Source organism: Haliotis rubra, unplaced genomic scaffold, assembly GCF_003918875.1.
Source record: "Haliotis rubra isolate DU_JTF1 unplaced genomic scaffold, ASM391887v1 Scf114, whole genome shotgun sequence".
NCBI lineage: Eukaryota > Metazoa > Mollusca > Gastropoda > Lepetellida > Haliotidae > Haliotis > Haliotis rubra.
Genome location: NW_025765048.1, coordinates 2,081,179 through 2,101,612, shown reverse-complemented (window position 1 = coordinate 2,101,612; position 20,434 = coordinate 2,081,179). Strand labels below are relative to the sequence as shown.

Below are 20,434 nucleotides of genomic sequence, written 5' to 3'. Positions count from 1 at the left end.
TGGTTGGCGACTGTTCCAGGTAAAAGGAAGGTGGTGTTCCTGGCACGCACAGTCCCTCTAGTTACTCAACAGTACAAAACCTTCTGTCAATTCCTTGGTGATAAAAAGTACAAGGTGAGAAAAATCTTTGATCAAATATTAAAGCAGAGCACTGAGGTTTATGTTTGAACAATGAAACACAATGCATTAATGAATTCACTGGTGAAGCACATTCTTTTCAGTCACTGTTTCATTATGCATTTACCAAATCCTAAACAACACGATACAGTTCAAACATTTAATGTTATTAAACAGAGTAACATCAAGGGGCTCAATGCATCAGTAGTCCAAGTTGTTTCATTCAGCAAAAATCAAAACATAGGTTTTTACTGATATATATCACTGAACAAGGTGAGTTATTTCGTTCTGTGAGAATCATAACATAGGTTTTTACTAATATATATCACTGAACAAGGTGAGTTATTTCGTTCTGTGAGAATCATAACATAGGTTTTTACTGATATATATCACTGAACAAGGTGAGTTATTTCGTTCTGTGAGAATCAAAACATAGGTTTTTACTGATATATATCACTGAACAAGGTGAGTTAATTCGTTCTGTGAGAATCATAACATAGGTTTTTACTGATATATATCACTGAAAAAGGTGAGTTATTTCGTTCTGTGAGAATCATAACATAGGTTTTTACTGATATATATCACTGAACAAGGTGAGTTATTTCGTTCTGTCAGAATCATAACATAGGTTTTTACTCATATATATCATTGAAAAAGGTGAGTTATTTCGTACTGTGAGAATCATAACATAGGTTTTTACTGATATATATCACTGAACAAGGTGAGTTATTTCGTTCTGTGAGAATCATAACATAGGTTTTTACTGATATATATCACTGAACAAGGTGAGTTATTTCGTTCTGTGAGAATCAAAACATAGGTTTTTACTGATATATATCACTGAACAAGGTGAGTTAATTCGTTCTGTGAGAATCATAACATAGGTTTTTACTGATATATATCACTGAAAAAGGTGAGTTATTTCGTTCTGTGAGAATCATAACATAGGTTTTTACTGATATATATCACTGAACAAGGTGAGTTATTTCGTTCTGTCAGAATCATAACATAGGTTTTTACTGATATATATCATTGAAAAAGGTGAGTTATTTCGTTTTGTGAGAATCATAACATAGGTTTTTACTCATATATATCATTGAACAAGGTGAGTTATTTCGTTTTGTGAGAATCAAAACCTAGGTTTTTACTGATATATATCATTGAACAAGGTGAGCTTCTGTACATGTGTCACTCTGGTTTGCAGATTTTAAAGTTGAGTGGCGAGGATGAGAGAAGCAAGCTCCTCCACCAGTTACTGGACGACATTGACATCATTGTGATGACACCGATGATTCTGGAGAACCAGATGAAGGATGCCAAGATCAAGTCGCTGTCTGTGTTCAGCCTTATTGTGTTGGATGAGTGCCATCACACACGGAAAGGGGAGCCATACAACAAACTCATGATCAGATATCTCAAGCAGAAAAGCAAGCAGAAATCAAAACGTCTACCTCAGGTTATTATCATCATTTACACTAATGACCTCCATGTTATGGAAAGAAAGAAAGTGAGAGTCTTTTTCATACCACATCTATTAATATTCAACCAGTATCAAGGCTGTAGATGCCAAACAAAAACCCACTACGCTTTCTCTCCGGGAGAGATGAAAAGAGGTTAAAACTGTGAAATATATAAAACATAAATATGGTTTGCTGATTTCAAATATATCATCTGTCTGTTGCTTTCAGATTGTAGGCCTGACAGCTTCACTGGGTGTAGAGAAGGCAACAGTTGATGAGGAGGCCATTGACAATATCCTGAAACTATGTGCCAACATGGATGCCCCTTATCTCTCCACTGTGCAGGCACACATAGATGAACTCCAAGAAAAGGTCCCAGTGCCAGATGAAAGTAGGTCTATCAAGATAATCAATTGGATTAGTAACAGTGGAATAAGTAACAATTGGATAAGTGACAGTGGGATAAATAACAGTGGGATTAGTAACAGTGTAATCAGAAACAGTGGGATCAGTAACAGTGGGATTAGTAACAGTGGGATAAGTAACAGGGGGATCAGTAACAATGGGGTAAGTAACAGTGGTATCAGTGACAGTGGGATTAGTAACAGTGGGATAAGTAACGGTGGGATTAGTGACAATGGGATTAGTGACAGTGGGATAAGTAACAGTTGGGATAAGTGACAGTGGGATAAGTATTAGTGGGATTAGTGACAGTGGGATAAGTAACAGTGGGATTAGTGACGGTGGGATAAGTAACAATAGGATTAGTGACAGTGGGATAAGTAACAGTGGGATTAGTGACAGTGGGATTAGTGACAGTGGGATTAGTGACAATCGGATAAGTAACAGTGAGATAAGTAACAGTGGGATTATTTACAGTGGGATAAGTAACAATCTGATTTGTGACGGTGGGATTATTTACAGTGGGATAAGTAACAATCTGATTAGTGATGGTGGGATAAGTAACATTAGGATTAGTGAAAGTAAGATAAGTAACAGTGGGATAAGTAAAAGTGACCTTATCTGCTCTGAAAGCAGATGGTGCAAGATCAAAGTAGTTATTGCTGTACAATGTTGGATAGTTTGGATAGTTTAAACTGATGTCAATTTCTATAATGCACCTAAAACTGATCTTAATACAACCAATGATGGTAATGCCAAAGGTGACTTATAGCTCGGCAAGTAATATTAAGATAGTCACGCAAACAGTTGAATGCCTTGTAAACTGTCTAGTGTCTCTCAGCAGGAAGCTGTTTTGGATGAACTAGCTTTATATGCTGATGTTATTTGGGGACAGACTGTGAGTCATACGACTTTGAAAGGCGACAAAACTGGTTCAGGTGAAGACCAAATGATTAACTGCTGGTTGTCAGGGACATCTAAATGGAGAAGGTGGCAGTCTTGGTTGACATAGGAAATAGTGAGTCAATTCATGACGACACTGGGTGGTAGCTTCTAACACTGATCAGTGGATTGTCTTGTCCAGACTATTTCTTTAAAAGCCAATTCCTTGTAGTTGGAAACTGACAGAGCGCAGCATTAAGCAAAAGGAAAGCAGCAATGATTGCCGGATCAGCAGTCAAACAGTCGTAGCCTTGCATTAATTCATGATTTGCCCATGATATAGCTGTACAATTGACTAGATTTCTTATGAATGTGGAAAGGGTTTTGTCGCTTCTCTTTACAATGTTTCTCTCAAAAGGCGCATGTTCAAATCTGATCAAATATACATACATATAGTCTTTCACTTTTCTCTTTCACATAGAAAAGGTTAAGTTAACTGAAAACAGGCTGGACCATGCACGGAAAGAACTGGAGAATGCAATGAAGACAATAGAGGACCAACTGATTGACATCAATGGTGCGTAACTCATCTAGTTGAGATGTAGTAGGTTTACACAGTAAGCTTGTATCACGTAAACACTGCCATCAGTTGAGCAACACTGCCATCTGTTGACCAACACTTCAATCAGTTGCCCAACAATGCCATCAGTTGCCCAACACTGCCGTCTGTTGACCAACACTGCCATCTGTTGACCAACACTGCCATCAGTTGACCAACACTGCCATCTGTTGACCAACACTGCCATCTGTTGACCAACACTGCCAGTACTTGACCAACACTGCCATCTGTTGACCAACACTGCCATCTGTTGACCAACACTGCCAGTAGCGACCAACACTGCCAGTAGTTGACCAACACTGCCATCTGTTGACCAACAGTGCCATCTGTTGACCAACACTGCCACCTGTTGACCAACACTGCCAGTAGTTGACCAACACTGCCAGTAGTTGACCAACCCTGCCATCTGTTGACCAACCCTGCCACCTGTTGACCAACACTGCCATCTGTTGACAAACACTGCCAGTAGTTGACCAACACTGCCAGTAGTTGACCAACACTGCCTTCAGTTGACCAACCCTGCCATCTGTTGACCAACCCTGCCATCTGTTGACCAACACTGCCATCTGTTGACCAACACTGCCATCTGTTGACCAACACTGCCATCTGTTGACCAACACTGCCATCTGTTGACCAACACTGCCATCTGTTGACCAACACTGCCAGTAGTTGACCAACCCTGCCTTCAGTTGACCAACCCTGCCACCTGTTGACCAACACTGCCATCTGTTGACAAACACTGCCAGTAGTTGACCAACACTGCCAGTAGTTGACCAACACTGCCATCTGTTGACCAACACTGCCTTCAGTTGACCAACACTGCCATCTGTTGACCAACACTGCCAGTAGTTGACCAACCCTGCCTTCAGTTGACCAACCCTGCCACCTGTTGACCAACACTGCCATCTGTTGACAAACACTGCCAGTAGTTGACCAACACTGCCAGTAGTTGACCAACCCTGCCATCTGTTGACCAACACTGCCAGTAGCGACCAACACTGCCAGTAGCGACCAACACTGCCAGTAGTTGACCAACACTGCCATCTGTTGACCAACACTGCAATCTGTTGACCAACCCTGCCATCTGTTGACCAACACTGCCAGTAGCGACCAACACTGCCAGTAGCGACCAACACTGCCAGTAGTTGACCAACACTGCCATCTGTTGACCAACAGTGCCATCTGTTGACCAACACTGCCACCTGTTGACCAACACTGCCATCTGTTGACCAACACTGCCAGTAGTGACAAACACTGCCAGTAGTTGACCAACACTGCCAGTAGTTGACCAACACTGCCTTCAGTTGACCAACCCTGCCATCTGTTGACCAACACTGCCAGTAGCGACCAACACTGCCAGTAGCGACCAACACTGCCAGTAGCGACCAACACTGCCAGTAGTTGACCAACACTGCCATCTGTTGACCAACACTGCCATCTGTTGACCAACACTGCCATCAGTTGACCAACACTGCCATCTGTTGACCAACCCTGCCATCTGTTGACCAACCCTGCCATCTGTTGACCAACACTGCCAGTAGCGACCAACACTGCCAGTAGCGACCAACACTGCCAGTAGTTGACCAACACTGCCATCTGTTGACCAACCCTGCCATCTGTTGACCAACACTGCCACCTGTTGACCAACACTGCCATCTGTTGACCAACACTGCCAGTAGTGACAAACACTGCCAGTAGTTGACCAACACTGCCAGTAGTTGACCAACACTGCCTTCAGTTGACCAACCCTGCCATCTGTTGACCAACACTGCCAGTAGTGACAAACACTGCCAGTAGTTGACCAACACTGCCTTCAGTTGACCAACCCTGCCATCTGTTGACCAACACTGCCAGTAGTGACAAACACTGCCAGTAGTTGACCAACACTGCCTTCAGTTGACCAACACTGCCATCTGTTGACAAACACTGCCAGTAGTTGACCAACCCTGCCTTCAGTTGACCAACCCTGCCATCTGTTGACCAACACTGCCATCTGTTGACCAACCCTGCCATCTGTTGACCAACACTGCCAGTAGTGACAAACACTGCCAGTAGCGACCAACACTGCCAGTAGTTGACCAACCCTGCCATCTGTTGACCAACACTGCCATCTGTTGACCAACACTGCCATCAGTTGACCAACACTGCCATCTGTTGACCAACCCTGCCATCTGTTGACCAACACTGCCATCAGTTGACCAACCCTGCCATCTGTTGACCAACACTGCCATCAGTTGACCAACACTGCCATCTGTTGACCAACCCTGCCATCAGTTGACCAACACTGCCATCTGTTGACCAACCCTGCCATCTGTTGACCAACCCTGCCATCTGTTGACCAACACTGCCATCTGCTGGTCAGCTGTTTGGATATTAAATATACTCATGCCAATAATGGTTGTCACCCCCTTCAAATTTTTTAATTGGAGAGGGGGTGTTGGGTGGGGGTGTGAGATGTGTGTGGGGTTGCGGTGGGGAGGGGGGTGACAACCACTATTGGCATGAGTATAGATTACTTGGTTTGCACAATGAAGTCTTTCCATTATGTTTTGTCTTTCTTTTTTTATTTTTTTTCAATGAAGCTCTGTCGAAACCAGAGACCAATTCTTTTTACCAGTCTCACAGTGTATGTCTGAGATATATTCTCCTGTGACAGAATCCTGTAATGCTTGGATTAGTCCCTTTGGCAATCACGGTTTTTCAAGACAAGTAATATCTTTAGCCTGGAACTGAATATAGGTTAGTCATTATGGGGGTCAGGTTACTTCAATCTATTTGAGGTTGTGTTGTGACCGTTCTCCCCGATCAAAGGAGTGGTGTTTCTGGGAACTTCTGGAATTGGCATTGAGGGGGCTGCTCTTGTTTTCAAATAATGTACAGTGTGTATAGAAGGAAACCCAATGAATTATGTATTTCAATTTATAACCCGTGTGTACATTGGACCTCCTCATATACTGTGACCTCATGCCTAGTGGGACAACATGCATGGGATTATGACGAGATAATGGAGGTGTGTATTTCAGAACCAAATGCAGGGGACATTCATTTTTTCTCCAGGATAACATTCTGCACTTGATCCCTTTTTGTCTCATTGTTAAAGTGACATGAGTATTATGATGACAATAATGTTTCCATTATTCACTTTATTGTAATTTGGTTTTATTAGATCTGAATAACAGAAAAATTGACAACTTGCTAATGAAGCGCCCCACTAAACGCAATAGCCAGTCATACGGTCAGTGGGCTGTCCAGCTGAGGAATGAGGCCAGATTGGTCCAGACGGGAACATACAGCAGCCACGACAGGGACATAGAGCCTAGAAAAACTGAGATGGCAAGGGGCATATTTGAAATGGCCGATCAGCTGTTTGTAAGTAGCTAAAGAAATACTTGGTTCATGAGTGAATGAAATAATAAAATAACTAAAATATACAAATAAAACCAATTATATCAAGACCAATCATCGAAAAATTCCAAATTTAATTCTGTGCTGGAAGACATGTTTCTAACGTAGCTATGATGTTTTGTTGATGCCATACTTTGTGTGTTGAAGTATATGATATTGGTGTAAATTATTGAGACTACAAACCAACAGACACCATAACAAACCAACAGATACTTTACACAAACCACCTAAAACCCTAAAAATACAACAGATACCTTAAACAAACGACCAGGTACCCTAAACAAACCAACGGGTATTTTACACAAACCAACAAATACCTTAAAAAACAACAGATACCTTAAACAAACAATCCAAATAACATAAACAAACCAACGGATACTTTACACAAACCAACAGAGACCCTAAACAAACCAACAAATACCCTAAACAAACCAACGGATACTTTACACAAACCAACAGATACCCTAAACAAACCAACGGATACTTTACACAAACAAACAGAGACCCTAAACAGACCAACAAATACCCTAAACAAACCAACGGATACTTTACACAAACCAACAGATACCCTAAACAAACCAACGGATACTTTACACAAACCAACAGAGACCCTAAACAGACCAACAAATACCCTAAACAAACCAACGGATACTTTACACAAACCAACAGAGACCCTAAACAAACCAACGGAAACTTTACACAAACCAACAGAGACCCTAAACAGACCAACAAATACCATCAACAAACCAACGGAAACTTTACACAAACCAACAGATACCCTAAACAAACCAACAAATACCCTAAACAAACCAACAAATACCCTAAAGAAACCAACGGATACTTTACACAAACCAACAAATAGCATAAACAAACCAACGGATACTTTACACAAACCAACAAATACCCTAAACAAACCAACGGAAACTTTACACAAACCAACAGAGACCCTAAACAAACCATCAAATACCCTAAACAAACCAACGGAAACTTTACACAAACCAACAAATAGCATAAGCAAACCAACAAATACCATAAACAAACCAACAGATACCCTAAACAAACAATCCAAATACCCTAAACAAACCAACGGATACTTTACACAAACCAACAGAGACCCTAAACAAACCAACGGAAACTTTACACAAACCAACAGAGGCCCTAAACAAACCAACAAATACCATAAACAAACCAACGGAAACTTTACACAAACCAACAAATACCCTAAACAAACCAACAAATACCCTAAACAAACCAACGGATACTTTACACAAACCAACAAATACCCTAAACAAACCAACGGATACTTTACACAAACAAACAGAGACCATAAACAAACCAACGGAAACTTTACACAAACCAACAGAGACCCTAAACAGACCAACAAATACCATAAACAAACCAACGGAAACTTTACACAAACCAACAGATACCCTAAACAAACCAACAAATACCCTAAACAAACCAACGGATACTTTACACAAACCAACAAATAGCATAAGCAAACCAACGGATACTTTACACAAACCAACAAATACCATAAACAAACCAACGGATACTTTACACAAACAAACAAATAGCATAAGCAAACCAACGGATACTTTACACAAACCAACAGAGACCCTAAACAAACCAACGGAAACTTTACACAAACCAACAGAGACCCTAAACAGACCAACAAATACCATCAACAAACCAACGGAAACTTTACACAAACCAACAGATACCCAAAACAAACCAACAAATACCCTAAACAAACCAACGGATACTTTACACAAACCAACAAATAGCATAAGCAAACCAACGGAAACTTTACACAAACCAACAGATACCCTAAACAAACCAACAGATACCCTAAACAAACCAACAAATACCCTAAACAAACCAACAAATACCCTAAACAAACCAACGGATACTTTACACAAACCAACAAATACCCTAAACAAACCAACCGAAACTTTACAAAAACCAACAGAGACCCTAAACAAACCAACGGAAACTTTACACAAACCAACAGATACCCAAAACAAACCAACAAATACCATAAACAAACCAACGGATACTTTGCACAAACCAACAGAGACCCTAAACAAACCAACGGATACTTTACACAAAGCAACAAATACCCTAAACAAACCAACGGATACTTTACACAAACCAACAGAGACCCTAAACAAACCAACGGATACTTTGAACAAACCAACAATTACCCTAAACAAACCAACGGAAACTTTACACAACCAACAGACACCGTAAGCAAACCAACGGATATTTTGCACAAACCAACAAATACCCTAAACAAACCAACGGAGACCCTAAACAAACAAAACAAATACCTTAAGGAAATCAACAGATACCCGAAACAAACCAACAGATACCCTAAACAAACCAACCGATACCCGAAACAAACCAACAGATATCCGAAACAAACCAACAGATACCCGAAACAAACCAACAGATACCTTAAACGAACCAACAGATAAAATTCAAATCATTATTAAACTAGAGAATATTACCTTACAAAGGTAGTACACTTTATTGTTGTCACAACTTTATAACATCATGATACGTCATTTTGGTTTCGATTCTTATACCATTGAGAAGCAAGAGTGACGTACTACAGCAATAACATATTCATATACATCTTAAACAGATTAACAAAGTCATACATGAAACTGATTAACAGGAACAACAATGGATATTGGTGATTGAAGTTGTAACAATAGTAGAAGGAAGCCAATAGTTGGCTCAATAACGTATCTTACCTTCCTTTTAACCACTGAACGTCTGAAATGCCTATCAAACCGAATATTACTTGTTTGCCATTACGACCAGAGAATAGCTGTTTTTGTTAAGAGCACCTGAACTATCTCAAAGATGGGAACAAATACCCCAAGAAGAAAGAATGTTTTTAGTCAATAATGAATACCATTTGTATCTTGAATGTCCTGCCTACCGTAAGTCCATCAAAGATACCTTGTTTTAAACATATTTTATTTCAAGAGAAAGAAAAGGGTATTGGCAAACAAGCTCAGTGGGCTTATATAAATGCCTCTCCCGAACATGTACATATTTACGGAAGCTAATTACAGAAAAACAATTGCCAATAAAATAATAGAATGTATTGGTACCACACGTTTGCTCGTTCAGTAAAATATGGTATTTAATTGTAGAACTTTATTAGTAATTTCTCAAGTCATGTTAAATCTTTTTGAAAATTGGATGAAATGGTGAACAGAGGAGATCAACGCTTTGTTAGTTTCAGAGTCTACATTACAATTACCATATAATACCGAATGTATGTCGTATCCATGTTAATAAAAGTACATTGAAATACGTAAGTCATTATACAACGGACAGGTAAAGAAGTAGTGAATATTATCTTCTCTCGGGTGACCGCAAGAGCAGGTCCGGTTTGAAAAGATGTGTCTATTGAACTTATGAGAATCTAAATCACTACACCCGAGCCTGAGGCGTGCATGGATTACTTGACACTGTCTATTACCAATATTCATATCAAAGAAGAACGAGGCACCTTTACGAGTAGATAGAAAACGTTTGAAATTAGAGTGATTTTTAATAGAGCTTGTTGATTGTGGCAGATCGTTCCATTGTCTGATTACATCTGGTATAAAGGATGTAGCATAGAGGGTAGATCTGCAATAGATATTGCGAATTTGTCCCGAATTTCTTAGAGTGCGGTTACTATTTTGTGATTTAGACGGATTAAGTTTTGCAAGTAAGTCGAAGTTTCATTATTTACAATTTTGTTCATCAGTTTTAGGTGTCGAATAGATCTTCTTTCATCCAAAGGGTAAAAACTGGTTTCAGAATATAATTTCTCATGACTGGTGCCGCGTACAGCACCACATCTTGTACGTAGCGCATCTAGGTGTAACTTTTCAAGGGAGTGGCTTTGTTCTTCACTGCAATTGTCCCAGATGTGAGAACAGTAGTCAAAGAGAGGAAGAATAAATTGTTTGTAAATAGTGTCAAGGCTCTTACGTGATAATCTATATTTCAAGGGCCTCAAGCAGTTGATCATCGGGATACTTTGTTGATTGTGTCACTAATGTGCTCATGCCAATTACAGTTACTTTGCAATGTGTAACCAAGATGTTTATGATGAGAAACTACTTTAATATTCATGTGAAGACCAGGAAGTCTAGTGGGTTGTTGTTTACGTGAAAACAATATGCTTTCAGTTTTGTTAGGATTGAATTCCAATCTCTAGCCCAAATACAATTTTTTCTAAGTCATTATTGAGGTACGTAGCAGTAACATCACAGTTACCAACAATAACATAAGGGGATGTGTCATCAGCGAATAAACGGATGTTACTATCAATGTTAGCCACTAAGTCGTTAATGTATCTCAGGAATTATAGTGGGCCCAAAACGGAGCCTTGTGGTACACCTGCATTAGCACTGAGGAAATTAGATCGAAATCCATTTATTACAACTTGTTGTTTTCTATCTAGCAAATAACTCTTGAACCATTTTCGTAAAGAGCCAGAAATGCCTATTTTTTTTTTAGTTTATAAATCAGACCTTCATGCTAAACTTTATCGAATGCTTTGCTAATGTCAAGGAAAACAGCTTTTACTTCTTTGCCAGTATCAAGTGCTTTTGCTATGAAATCGTACAAATAGGTCGAAGTTGAGTCACCCGGATAAAGCCTGACTGAAAAGTAGTAATGATATAGTTATCTCTAAGGTAATTGTAGACATGTTTAAAAACACAGCGTTCAAAAACCTTTAATAAGCAGCTCGTTAGAACTACCGGTCTATAATTGGAATAAGCGTGTTTATCACCTTTCTTGAACGGGGGAGTAACCCATGCATGCTTCCAGAAGGAAGGAAATACTGATTCCTGTAATGATAAATTAAAATTTTTTTTGTTTTTGTAAGGGGCATGTTTAAACAGATAGCCGTAGCGTTAATAAATTTGTTACTAATTCCATCTGGGCCCCGATGCTTTGGATGTGTTAACAGAGTTTAGCATGTCTAGAACCTCGTTAGGAGTTAGCATAATTTCGTCTAATTTGAATTAGTTAATCAAAGATACCTCCTACTGTACTACTGTTCTCAAACCAATGACAATCCTACCCTGCTCAATAATTGTGCAAAACTGATTGAGGAATCAGTGTGTAAAAGGAAGATGTTTGTGAAAGACTAATCACTTATGTAAAATGAATATCTTGTCACCGTGTTATTCAAATTATATGTGCACGTTGATCATTATCCTTTACACTGCTGAAAAAACCCATATATATATATATATATCCTCGATAATCTCCAGGGTATACGTTCCGATAAATCTCCACTAGTAGTATCTGGACGTATACCCTGGAGATAACCTCCACTGGTAGTATCTGAACGTATACCCTGGAGATAACCTCCACTGGTAGTATCTGAACGTATGCCCTGGAGATAACCTCCACTGGTAGTATCTGAACGTATACCCTGGAGATAACCTCCACTGGTAGTATCTGAACGTATGCCCTGGAGATAACCTCCACTGGTAGTATCTGAACGTATACCCTGGAGATTATCTCCACTAGTAGTATCTGAATGTATACCCTGGAGATTATCTCCACTAGTAGTATCTGAACGTATAGCCTGGAGATAACCTCCACTGGTAGTATCTGAACGTATGCCCTGGAGATTATCGAGGATGATATACATACAGCAAGTATGACAAACTGCTTGAGACGTTTTAAATATCGTTTATCAAGAAACTCTCTTAAAATCATGTATATATCCTTCATACTACCCTTGTTTGATTACTGCAGCCACATATAGGACAACTGCACAACTAATCATAAAAACAAGTTAAAAAAATTGCTTGATGCTTTGAGATCTAAATATGGGGCAACACGCGGCACATAATACATTTCATGAAGAAACTGATCTCCGACCTCTAGCTGAAAGAAGACATACTAATGTTAAACATTTTTCATAAAAATGATACACTATAAGGCACCTAGCTATTTATGTAATATGATTCCAAAACCCTTATCTGCGAATATTTCCTATGATTTGGTAAATTCAACAAATTTACAAAACGTTCCTTCAAGAACAACTTTCTACATTAACTCTTTCTTACCAAGCACTGTAGAACTGTGGAACCTTTTACCAGATGATATTAAACAAATCCAATCTCCTAAATCTTTCACAGATAAAATTTCACACAATCCAGGTATTAAATTTGCCTATGATCCAAATTTTGGAAGCAGATTCTGTCATATTATGCACTTTAGACTTCGATTAGGATGTAGTGATCTAAACTCGTACAAAGTTAATCGTTATATATCTAATGACCCATCTTGTTCTTGTGGTGCATTTTGTGAAGATAATTTACACTATTCTATACACTTAATGTGTCCAAATTACGATAATTAAAGAAATGATATGCATTTTTATAGAAATGGATACAATCTCAAATCGGTTCTATATGGAAATATTCAAGCATCGGAAATTGAAAATTTACAAATTGATAAATCTGTTCATTGTTTTATTGAAAAATCTTGTCGATTTAAGTTTTAAGAAGTAATGTACTGAAACACAATGTAATACATAACTGTAAACCTACTGTAAATGAATTCATTTCGTTGATCACATTCAATGTCACTTAATTATTTACTGTTGAAATGTTATACATATGTACATAATCAATGCTGCTGTATTGGAGCGGCATAAAGATATGCCTTTTGCTTGTTTGCCAATCCTTTCCATTACTCATAATGAATAAAATTTGTTTAAATCCTACAGCAAGGATGCATACACCTGGTTCCCAGGTTGGTCTGCTGTAATGGCTGCAGGACCTTCCTGTCGCCCAAATCCCTCACTTGTATGTTACTATGACTTGTTTTGTGTCCAAGAAATACAATGCAGCGTTGGAAATCCATGAGTATGTTCGGATCTATGATGTAGTGGACTACCTGCAGAAGGAGCTCAATATCATGGAGCCGAGGCAGAATGAAAGCAGGACAGACGAGGAACTGTCCAAGATTTTCACAAGTGAGGACAAAATCTGAAGGATGAACCATGTTGGTGCAGGCTTAGTCAGAATGTAAACACAAGAACAAGGAGCATATCTGAAGAACAGCATGTTTCCCACAACTAAATCCTATAGTTGTTGTTGTTGTTCTTACTTCTTAACTCTAAATTATTATCATCACTGGACAACAGTCATCATCATCTTCATTCTAAAAATACATTTTCTATTACAACATTGCCATAAATCCTGTAATTATGATTGCAGTCACACTAAAAACAAGTCATTTTCGTTGTCAACTATACATGATAATTTTACCTGTTTCTAAGAACCGTTAGTCAGCTTGGTTATGTAAGAGTTTCTCTCCAAGCCAGATAAACGTATGCCATAAGCAAACCACTCTGTTTTCCTTCCTCATATCGAACCTAAACTACATTCTTCCAGCTTTACCCAAGTACTGCATCATCAACAAAGTGCCATGATGCAGTATGTGCTAATAACACCTGGAAATCATATCTTTATGTTGAAGGTTTGAAAAAGAAACTGATCCGTTATGAACAAAAAAGGAAAGATGACCCCAAGTTTGACAACCCCAATTTGAAAGTGTTAGCCAAAACACTGACAGATCTGCTGGAGGCAAAAGGCAGTGACTCCAGAGCCATCATATTTGTGAGAACCCGGGCCACCTGCTACGCTCTGACCAACTGGCTCAATGAAGACGAAAGGATTGACCCCCAGCTGAAAGATCTTAAAGCCATGGCCTTCACTGGAGCTGGAGCAAACGAGGAGGAAGGAGGTAAAATATGTCAAATATGTTTAAGTGGGAAAGAGTAATCTGCTTTGTCATTGAAGACATAGTGACCATGAGTCGTTGTGTGTACAGGTGGCTACAGTGGTCTTGAACCATGCTTACAACATTCACTTATCAGCATGTCCACATCTTATGCTGCCGATACTCCCTCAGTGATCTGTTACTCAAACCTGGAACACCCATGCCCCTCAATGATTGGTTACTCAAACCTGGAACACCCATGCCCCTCAATGATTGGTTACTCAAACCTGGAACACCCATGCCCCGCAATGATTGGTTACTCAAACCTGGAACACCCATGCCCCGCAATGATTGGTTACTCAAACCTGGAACCTCCATGCCCTTCAATGATTGGTTGCTCGAACCTGGAACACCCATGCCCCTCAATGATTGGTTGCTCGAACCTGGAACACCCATGCCCTTCAATGATTGGTTGCTCAAACCTGGAACACCCATGCCCCTCAATGATTGGTTACTCAAACCTGGAACACCCATACTCCTCAATGATTGGTTACTCAAACCTGGAACACGCATGCCCCTCAATGATTGGTTACTCAAACCTGGAACACCCATGCCCCGCAATGATTGGTTACTCAAACCTGGAACACCCATGCCCCGCAATGATTGGTTACTCAAACCTGGAACCTCCATGCCCTTCAATGATTGGTTGCTCGAACCTGGAACACCCATGCCCCTCAATGATTGGTTGCTCGAACCTGGAACACCCATGCCCCTCAATGATTGGTTGCTCAAACCTGGAACACCCATGCCCCTCAATGATTGGTTACTCAAACCTGGAACACCCATGCCCCTCAATGATTGGTTACTCAAACCTGGGACACCCATGCCCCTCAATGATTTTATGTCAAGGTCATACAATGTGTGGAGAAAAGCCTACCTAAAATTCATTTTCAGTTGGTAAATACACACAAGATTATGAATTAACAAAAATCACAATTATTGGACCGTATATTTCTCATTGAAGACATTTACTTTCTGCAGGAATGACACAGAATGAACAAGACAAAGTGATTGCCAAGTTCAAGAGTGGTCAAGTCAAGTTGATTGTCGCCACATCAGTGGCAGAGGAAGGACTGGATATCCCAGAATGCAACATTGTCCTGAAGTACAACCATGTTGGCAATGAAATCACAACTCTCCAGACCCGAGGTGAGACAGGAATAAACTAAGAATAGATTGATATCATTCTCACGAATACGCCCTCTAACACTTGATTTGCCTTTTTTCTCTGAAATAAGCTTCTCCGTGATAAGCAAAGGAAACTTAATAATTTTGCCTGTGGTGCACATGAGCACATGTGTTAACTTGTTCTCTGTTATATTGTTTTCAAAATGTCCTAGGTGTTAAAATTTGTGATTTGTTAATACGATGAGTAAAACTAAGTATATCTCTTCCTCATTTCACTGTCAATGGACCTATAACTATACCGATGATTGTGGAATTTCTAATACATCTTAGAATCGACTTGCGTGGGACTATTGCAGACTATCGGTTAACACCGGCATCAGTCCTCAAAAGCAAGGAATACTTATTGGGAAATACCTTTATCCTTAACGTGCCACGCTCTTCTGAAGTGGAGGATATTCCTAACCAGTGAATAACTACAAAGCGGGATGTTTCAGTTGTTTTATCAGTGCTTTTACACATCAATTCGAACCCATGGACAAAGCAACATTATCTCATCTTGCTTGGAAGACTGTATTCCTCATGGCCCTGACTACAGCCTCAAGGGTGTCACAGCTAAATGCTCTGAATGTCAGGTCCATTTCAGGTCGGTCTAGAATCTTGATCAGAGCATACCTGAGTTCCTTGCCAAGAATCAGAAGTCTGCCTTGGGACCTCTATTATGTGTGTTTATTATCCCTCCTACACTGGACAAGGGTTTATCGGGCAGATGCTTATGCCTCGTAAGACCTTCAGTGGTATCTTGACAAGACAGAGGCTTTTTACTGAGGATGTCGCAGGCTATGGTTATCATGCCAGGATCAGTCCGACATAGATTTAACCAAATGTACAAGTGGCATCATGGATCAAGAAAACTATTACGTTTTCCATCCTATGGGTCACTCCGGCCAAATGAGATCCAAACCATTGCATCATCCTTAGCCTCGTGGAACAGATCATGTCAGCTTGACAGTGGCCTTCGTTGAACACCTTTAGCACAGTTTACCACCTTTTACCTGAGTTGACCCAAGACTTGCAAGGATTACACGAGAGGGTTCACAGTTGTTTTGCCCAGTCTTTTGAGAAGAGATGCCTGAGAACAGAAGAACTGACTGACTGACTGAGTTTGGTTTTACGCCGCTTTTAGCAATATTCAAGCAACATCACGGCGGGGGACACCAGAAATGGGCTTCACACATTGTACCCATGTGGGGATTCGAACCCGGGGAGAACAGAAGAAAACAATCATCACTGAGGGTGAATCCAGGGTTGATTGTTGTGGCCCTGGAAAACCTCTTCTGTTGCACATGGTTGAGTCTAACACCTCAAGCGGTAGACTGCGACTGAAAGGTGTGTCATATCTAATGAGGGATAACACTTGGTCTTCCTGGTGGACGAGATACGGAGCGGAAGTGATGTCATCATCAAAGGTACCGTTAGTGGAAGTGATGTCATCAGTGACATCATCAGAACTCACTGTGCCATCATCTGGGATATCACTGACCAAGAATTATATCATAGTCCAGCAAATCATTAAGTACAGCCACAAGAGACGTTCTCGAGTGTTGTCACAACAACCGAAGACAGGTCTATTTGTCTCATCATTAAAGATCTAGACTTGTGAGCAGTATGGTGGTCTCCCTAACCAAGTACGGGGTAGTATGGGTCCACCAAGTGTTAGAGGGACGTATTCATGAGAATACGGGATAGTATGAGTCCACCAAGTGTTAAAGGGACGTATTCATGAGAATTTTGAAGTATCAACGATGATAATAATTCTTAAAATTTTACCTTGAGGTTAAGGCCTGGTAGAGTCTTAGAGTACTTTTCACAAAAAGTACCCTAGGAAAAACTACAAAGTTCCTCATGCTTAATGGATTATTAAAAATTTAATTCAATTAAACCTGTGGATCAGAAACAAGTTTCAGGGGAAAAGGCAAATCAATATTAGAGAGAATATTTTAAGAATTATTATCATTGATAATAGTACTTAAATTTACAGGCTTATCTAGATGCTTACCTCAGTCTACCTCTTCCACTGGAGAATGCAAGCCCCTATGTTTGTGATTTGATGCTCTTTCACTAACCAATCAGAATCTTTGTTTCTCTGTTTCATTGTGAATTTATAGCATAATTCGTGTCATAGCCGTTTGTACACATCAACGTTAAAAGGGAGAGGGTTGTTAGGGAACAGTTCTAACCTAGAATCCCAAAACACAGACCAACAGGTTGCTTGGGACCAATTCTAACATGTATTCCCTTCTGCTTAAATTCCCTAAGGACATGTTCACCTAGTAAGTGAGCATCTGTCACACAACTACTGTAGATTTGTATCCTTTGTAGAAGTAGCCATTCTCTGATACACCAGTGTTGCTTGAGCACAATGATGTCTGGACACTCTGTTTAGGAAGAAGCAGGAAAGCTGGAGGCACCTCTGTTCTGTTGGGCTGCGACAAGACACAGCAGAAAGAAACGCTCAATCTTGCCCGTGCTGCCATGATGGAAAGAGCTGTCAGGGAAATCCTAAAAATGCCATTTGATCGCATCCAACGCAGAATCAGCAAACAACAGGAAGAGATCCTGCTTAAAGAGGCTACAAAGGAAGTTGTCCAGCAACATCAACTTCAACAAAAGCTTCAAAAAAGATTTATACTGAAATGTGGAAGCTGTAAAAGTTTTTGTGCCCATAGCAAAGATCTGAGGGTCATTAATGATAACCAACATGTCGTCATTGACAGAGAGTTTGAAGGACGTATTGAGGTCAGACAATTCGGAGAGCCCAAAAAACCTTTTGATGGAATAACTATGACAGGGAGAATGCAGTGTAAGGTGTGCCGAAGGGAGTGGGGGGTCATGTTTCTTTACCAGCAGGTCTCGTTCCACTCACTGGGGATCAAGCACTTCATCGTTGTTGATGAAGAAACGAATCAACCCAAGTACTACAAGAAATGGTTCGAGCTCCCTTACACCATCAGGAATATATCCACAGAGGATTTCAAGACACGTTTTGGACCTGGCGATGATTGCAGATCTGATGAGGAGGAAGAGGGGTAGAAAGAACTTGATCTGTTTGTATATTGAAATATTCTCTCTAGACAGATGGAAGATGCGGATTAAGGATGTTTAAGTCCTGCAGTGACCTTTGCAATGAAACATCGATTTAACACATTTGGATTGATTGACTAAATCAATACCATGCGTGTATATCATTTAAGTAGTATTACATATTATTTTGATTAGTAAATACTTTTTCAGAAATATGTTCCAACCGAACCTTTGATTTATACAAACTCAAAATGAAGTACTTTCTTCTTAATAGTTGGTTCTTTTGTGATAAGTCTTATTGTGATTTGAAACTTCCGATTATCCAATCAAATACGAGAATTCCAGCAAGTCCTGGTTGAAATGCAGTAAGGAATGCGGTATATATACTAGCCTCATAAAGAAACTGTGCACACCGAAAATTTCTTCAGAATTGGAATACAACACAGAAACGACGAAGTAGACACTTTATAAGCTGAAGTATCGGGCCTCAACAACATGTGAAAAGAACATGAACAATATCCGTAACGATGATGTCAGAAATTCAGTTGAGTAGGAGGTCACACGACGAAGTCACAAAGTCAATAACGGGTATGGCCATCATGCGCGTGAAGCAGAGCAGTGCATCGACGACGCATAGAGGCATAGAGGCTACCAAATGAGCATTGACGGCCTGGGGAATGGTTTGGGGCGTGGTCAATGCCGTCTGGAACCTGTGTCCGAGATGAGTCACCCGAATCCATCTGTCCTGTCTTGGCGTCGTAACTCGGGGACGCCCAGAACGTAGGTGGTCGGCGACGTCATTACTGTTTTCATAACGCCTGACCAATGCAGATATCATGTTACGATGGCATTGGAGATGTGCTGCCACCTGTTGTTGGCTCATGCCTGCTCGAACCATTCCAATGGCTTCATGACGTTGAGCAGATGTTAATCTTGGCACGATGTGCATGTGACTTATCATGTGAATTTGTGAACGTTTGAATGACCAAAGATCAAGCTTTCGACAGTGACAGCAATTTCTGAGTTTCACATGTTGGGTGCAGCTGCACGGGCTGCACGTGCAGTAACACATTGCAAGTCCATAGGCTATCATGCATCAATGACGTCACGTCGCCTGACACCTGCATGAGCGTTTGATTGTCTCCATTACTTGCTTGCTATGTTCACACCTGTATTTATGTATAAAGACGCTGTCTGCCTATCTTTATATTTTCTGTGTGCACAGTTTCTTTATGTGGCCAGTATATTTCCCACCAACGTTACACTGATCATCTTGTGGGATATTTGATACTTGTCTTCTTTTTCAAGTGATACAGAGAATATTCCCTCAGAAAACTACATTTAAATTTCCTTTTCATCACTGTTTTACATGTTTTATGTCGATCAGTTATTATGTCCATATAGAGGTAGCTTTACTTATCATTTGATCTCAGAGCTTTGGTTTTCCAGTATATCTCTTGTCATCGTTATATTGTTATAAGAAGTATTTCATAAATGATTAGAGGTGTTAGAA

The 20,434-nt window shown here is 40.1% G+C and overlaps 1 protein-coding gene across 4 annotated transcripts in view; it reads left to right on the top strand.

Annotated features, from left to right (window-relative positions):
- Positions 1-19,424, top strand: part of LOC124253088 (probable ATP-dependent RNA helicase DHX58) — a 54,474-nt gene extending 35,050 nt beyond the window's left edge. For all 4 annotated transcript variants that reach the window (XM_046686814.1, XM_046686827.1, XM_046686822.1 and 1 more), the window contains exons 9-17: positions 20-114; positions 1,322-1,573; positions 1,806-1,968; positions 3,343-3,438; positions 6,647-6,849; positions 13,765-13,903; positions 14,410-14,676; positions 15,694-15,861; positions 18,284-19,424. In XM_046686814.1, the coding sequence (XP_046542770.1) occupies positions 20-114; positions 1,322-1,573; positions 1,806-1,968; positions 3,343-3,438; positions 6,647-6,849; positions 13,765-13,903; positions 14,410-14,676; positions 15,694-15,861; positions 18,284-18,930 (2,030 nt within the window). In that variant the 3' untranslated portion in view covers positions 18,931-19,424. The remainder of the gene's footprint in view (positions 1-19; positions 115-1,321; positions 1,574-1,805; positions 1,969-3,342; positions 3,439-6,646; positions 6,850-13,764; positions 13,904-14,409; positions 14,677-15,693; positions 15,862-18,283) is intronic.
- Positions 19,425-20,434: the final 1,010 nt, after the last annotated feature.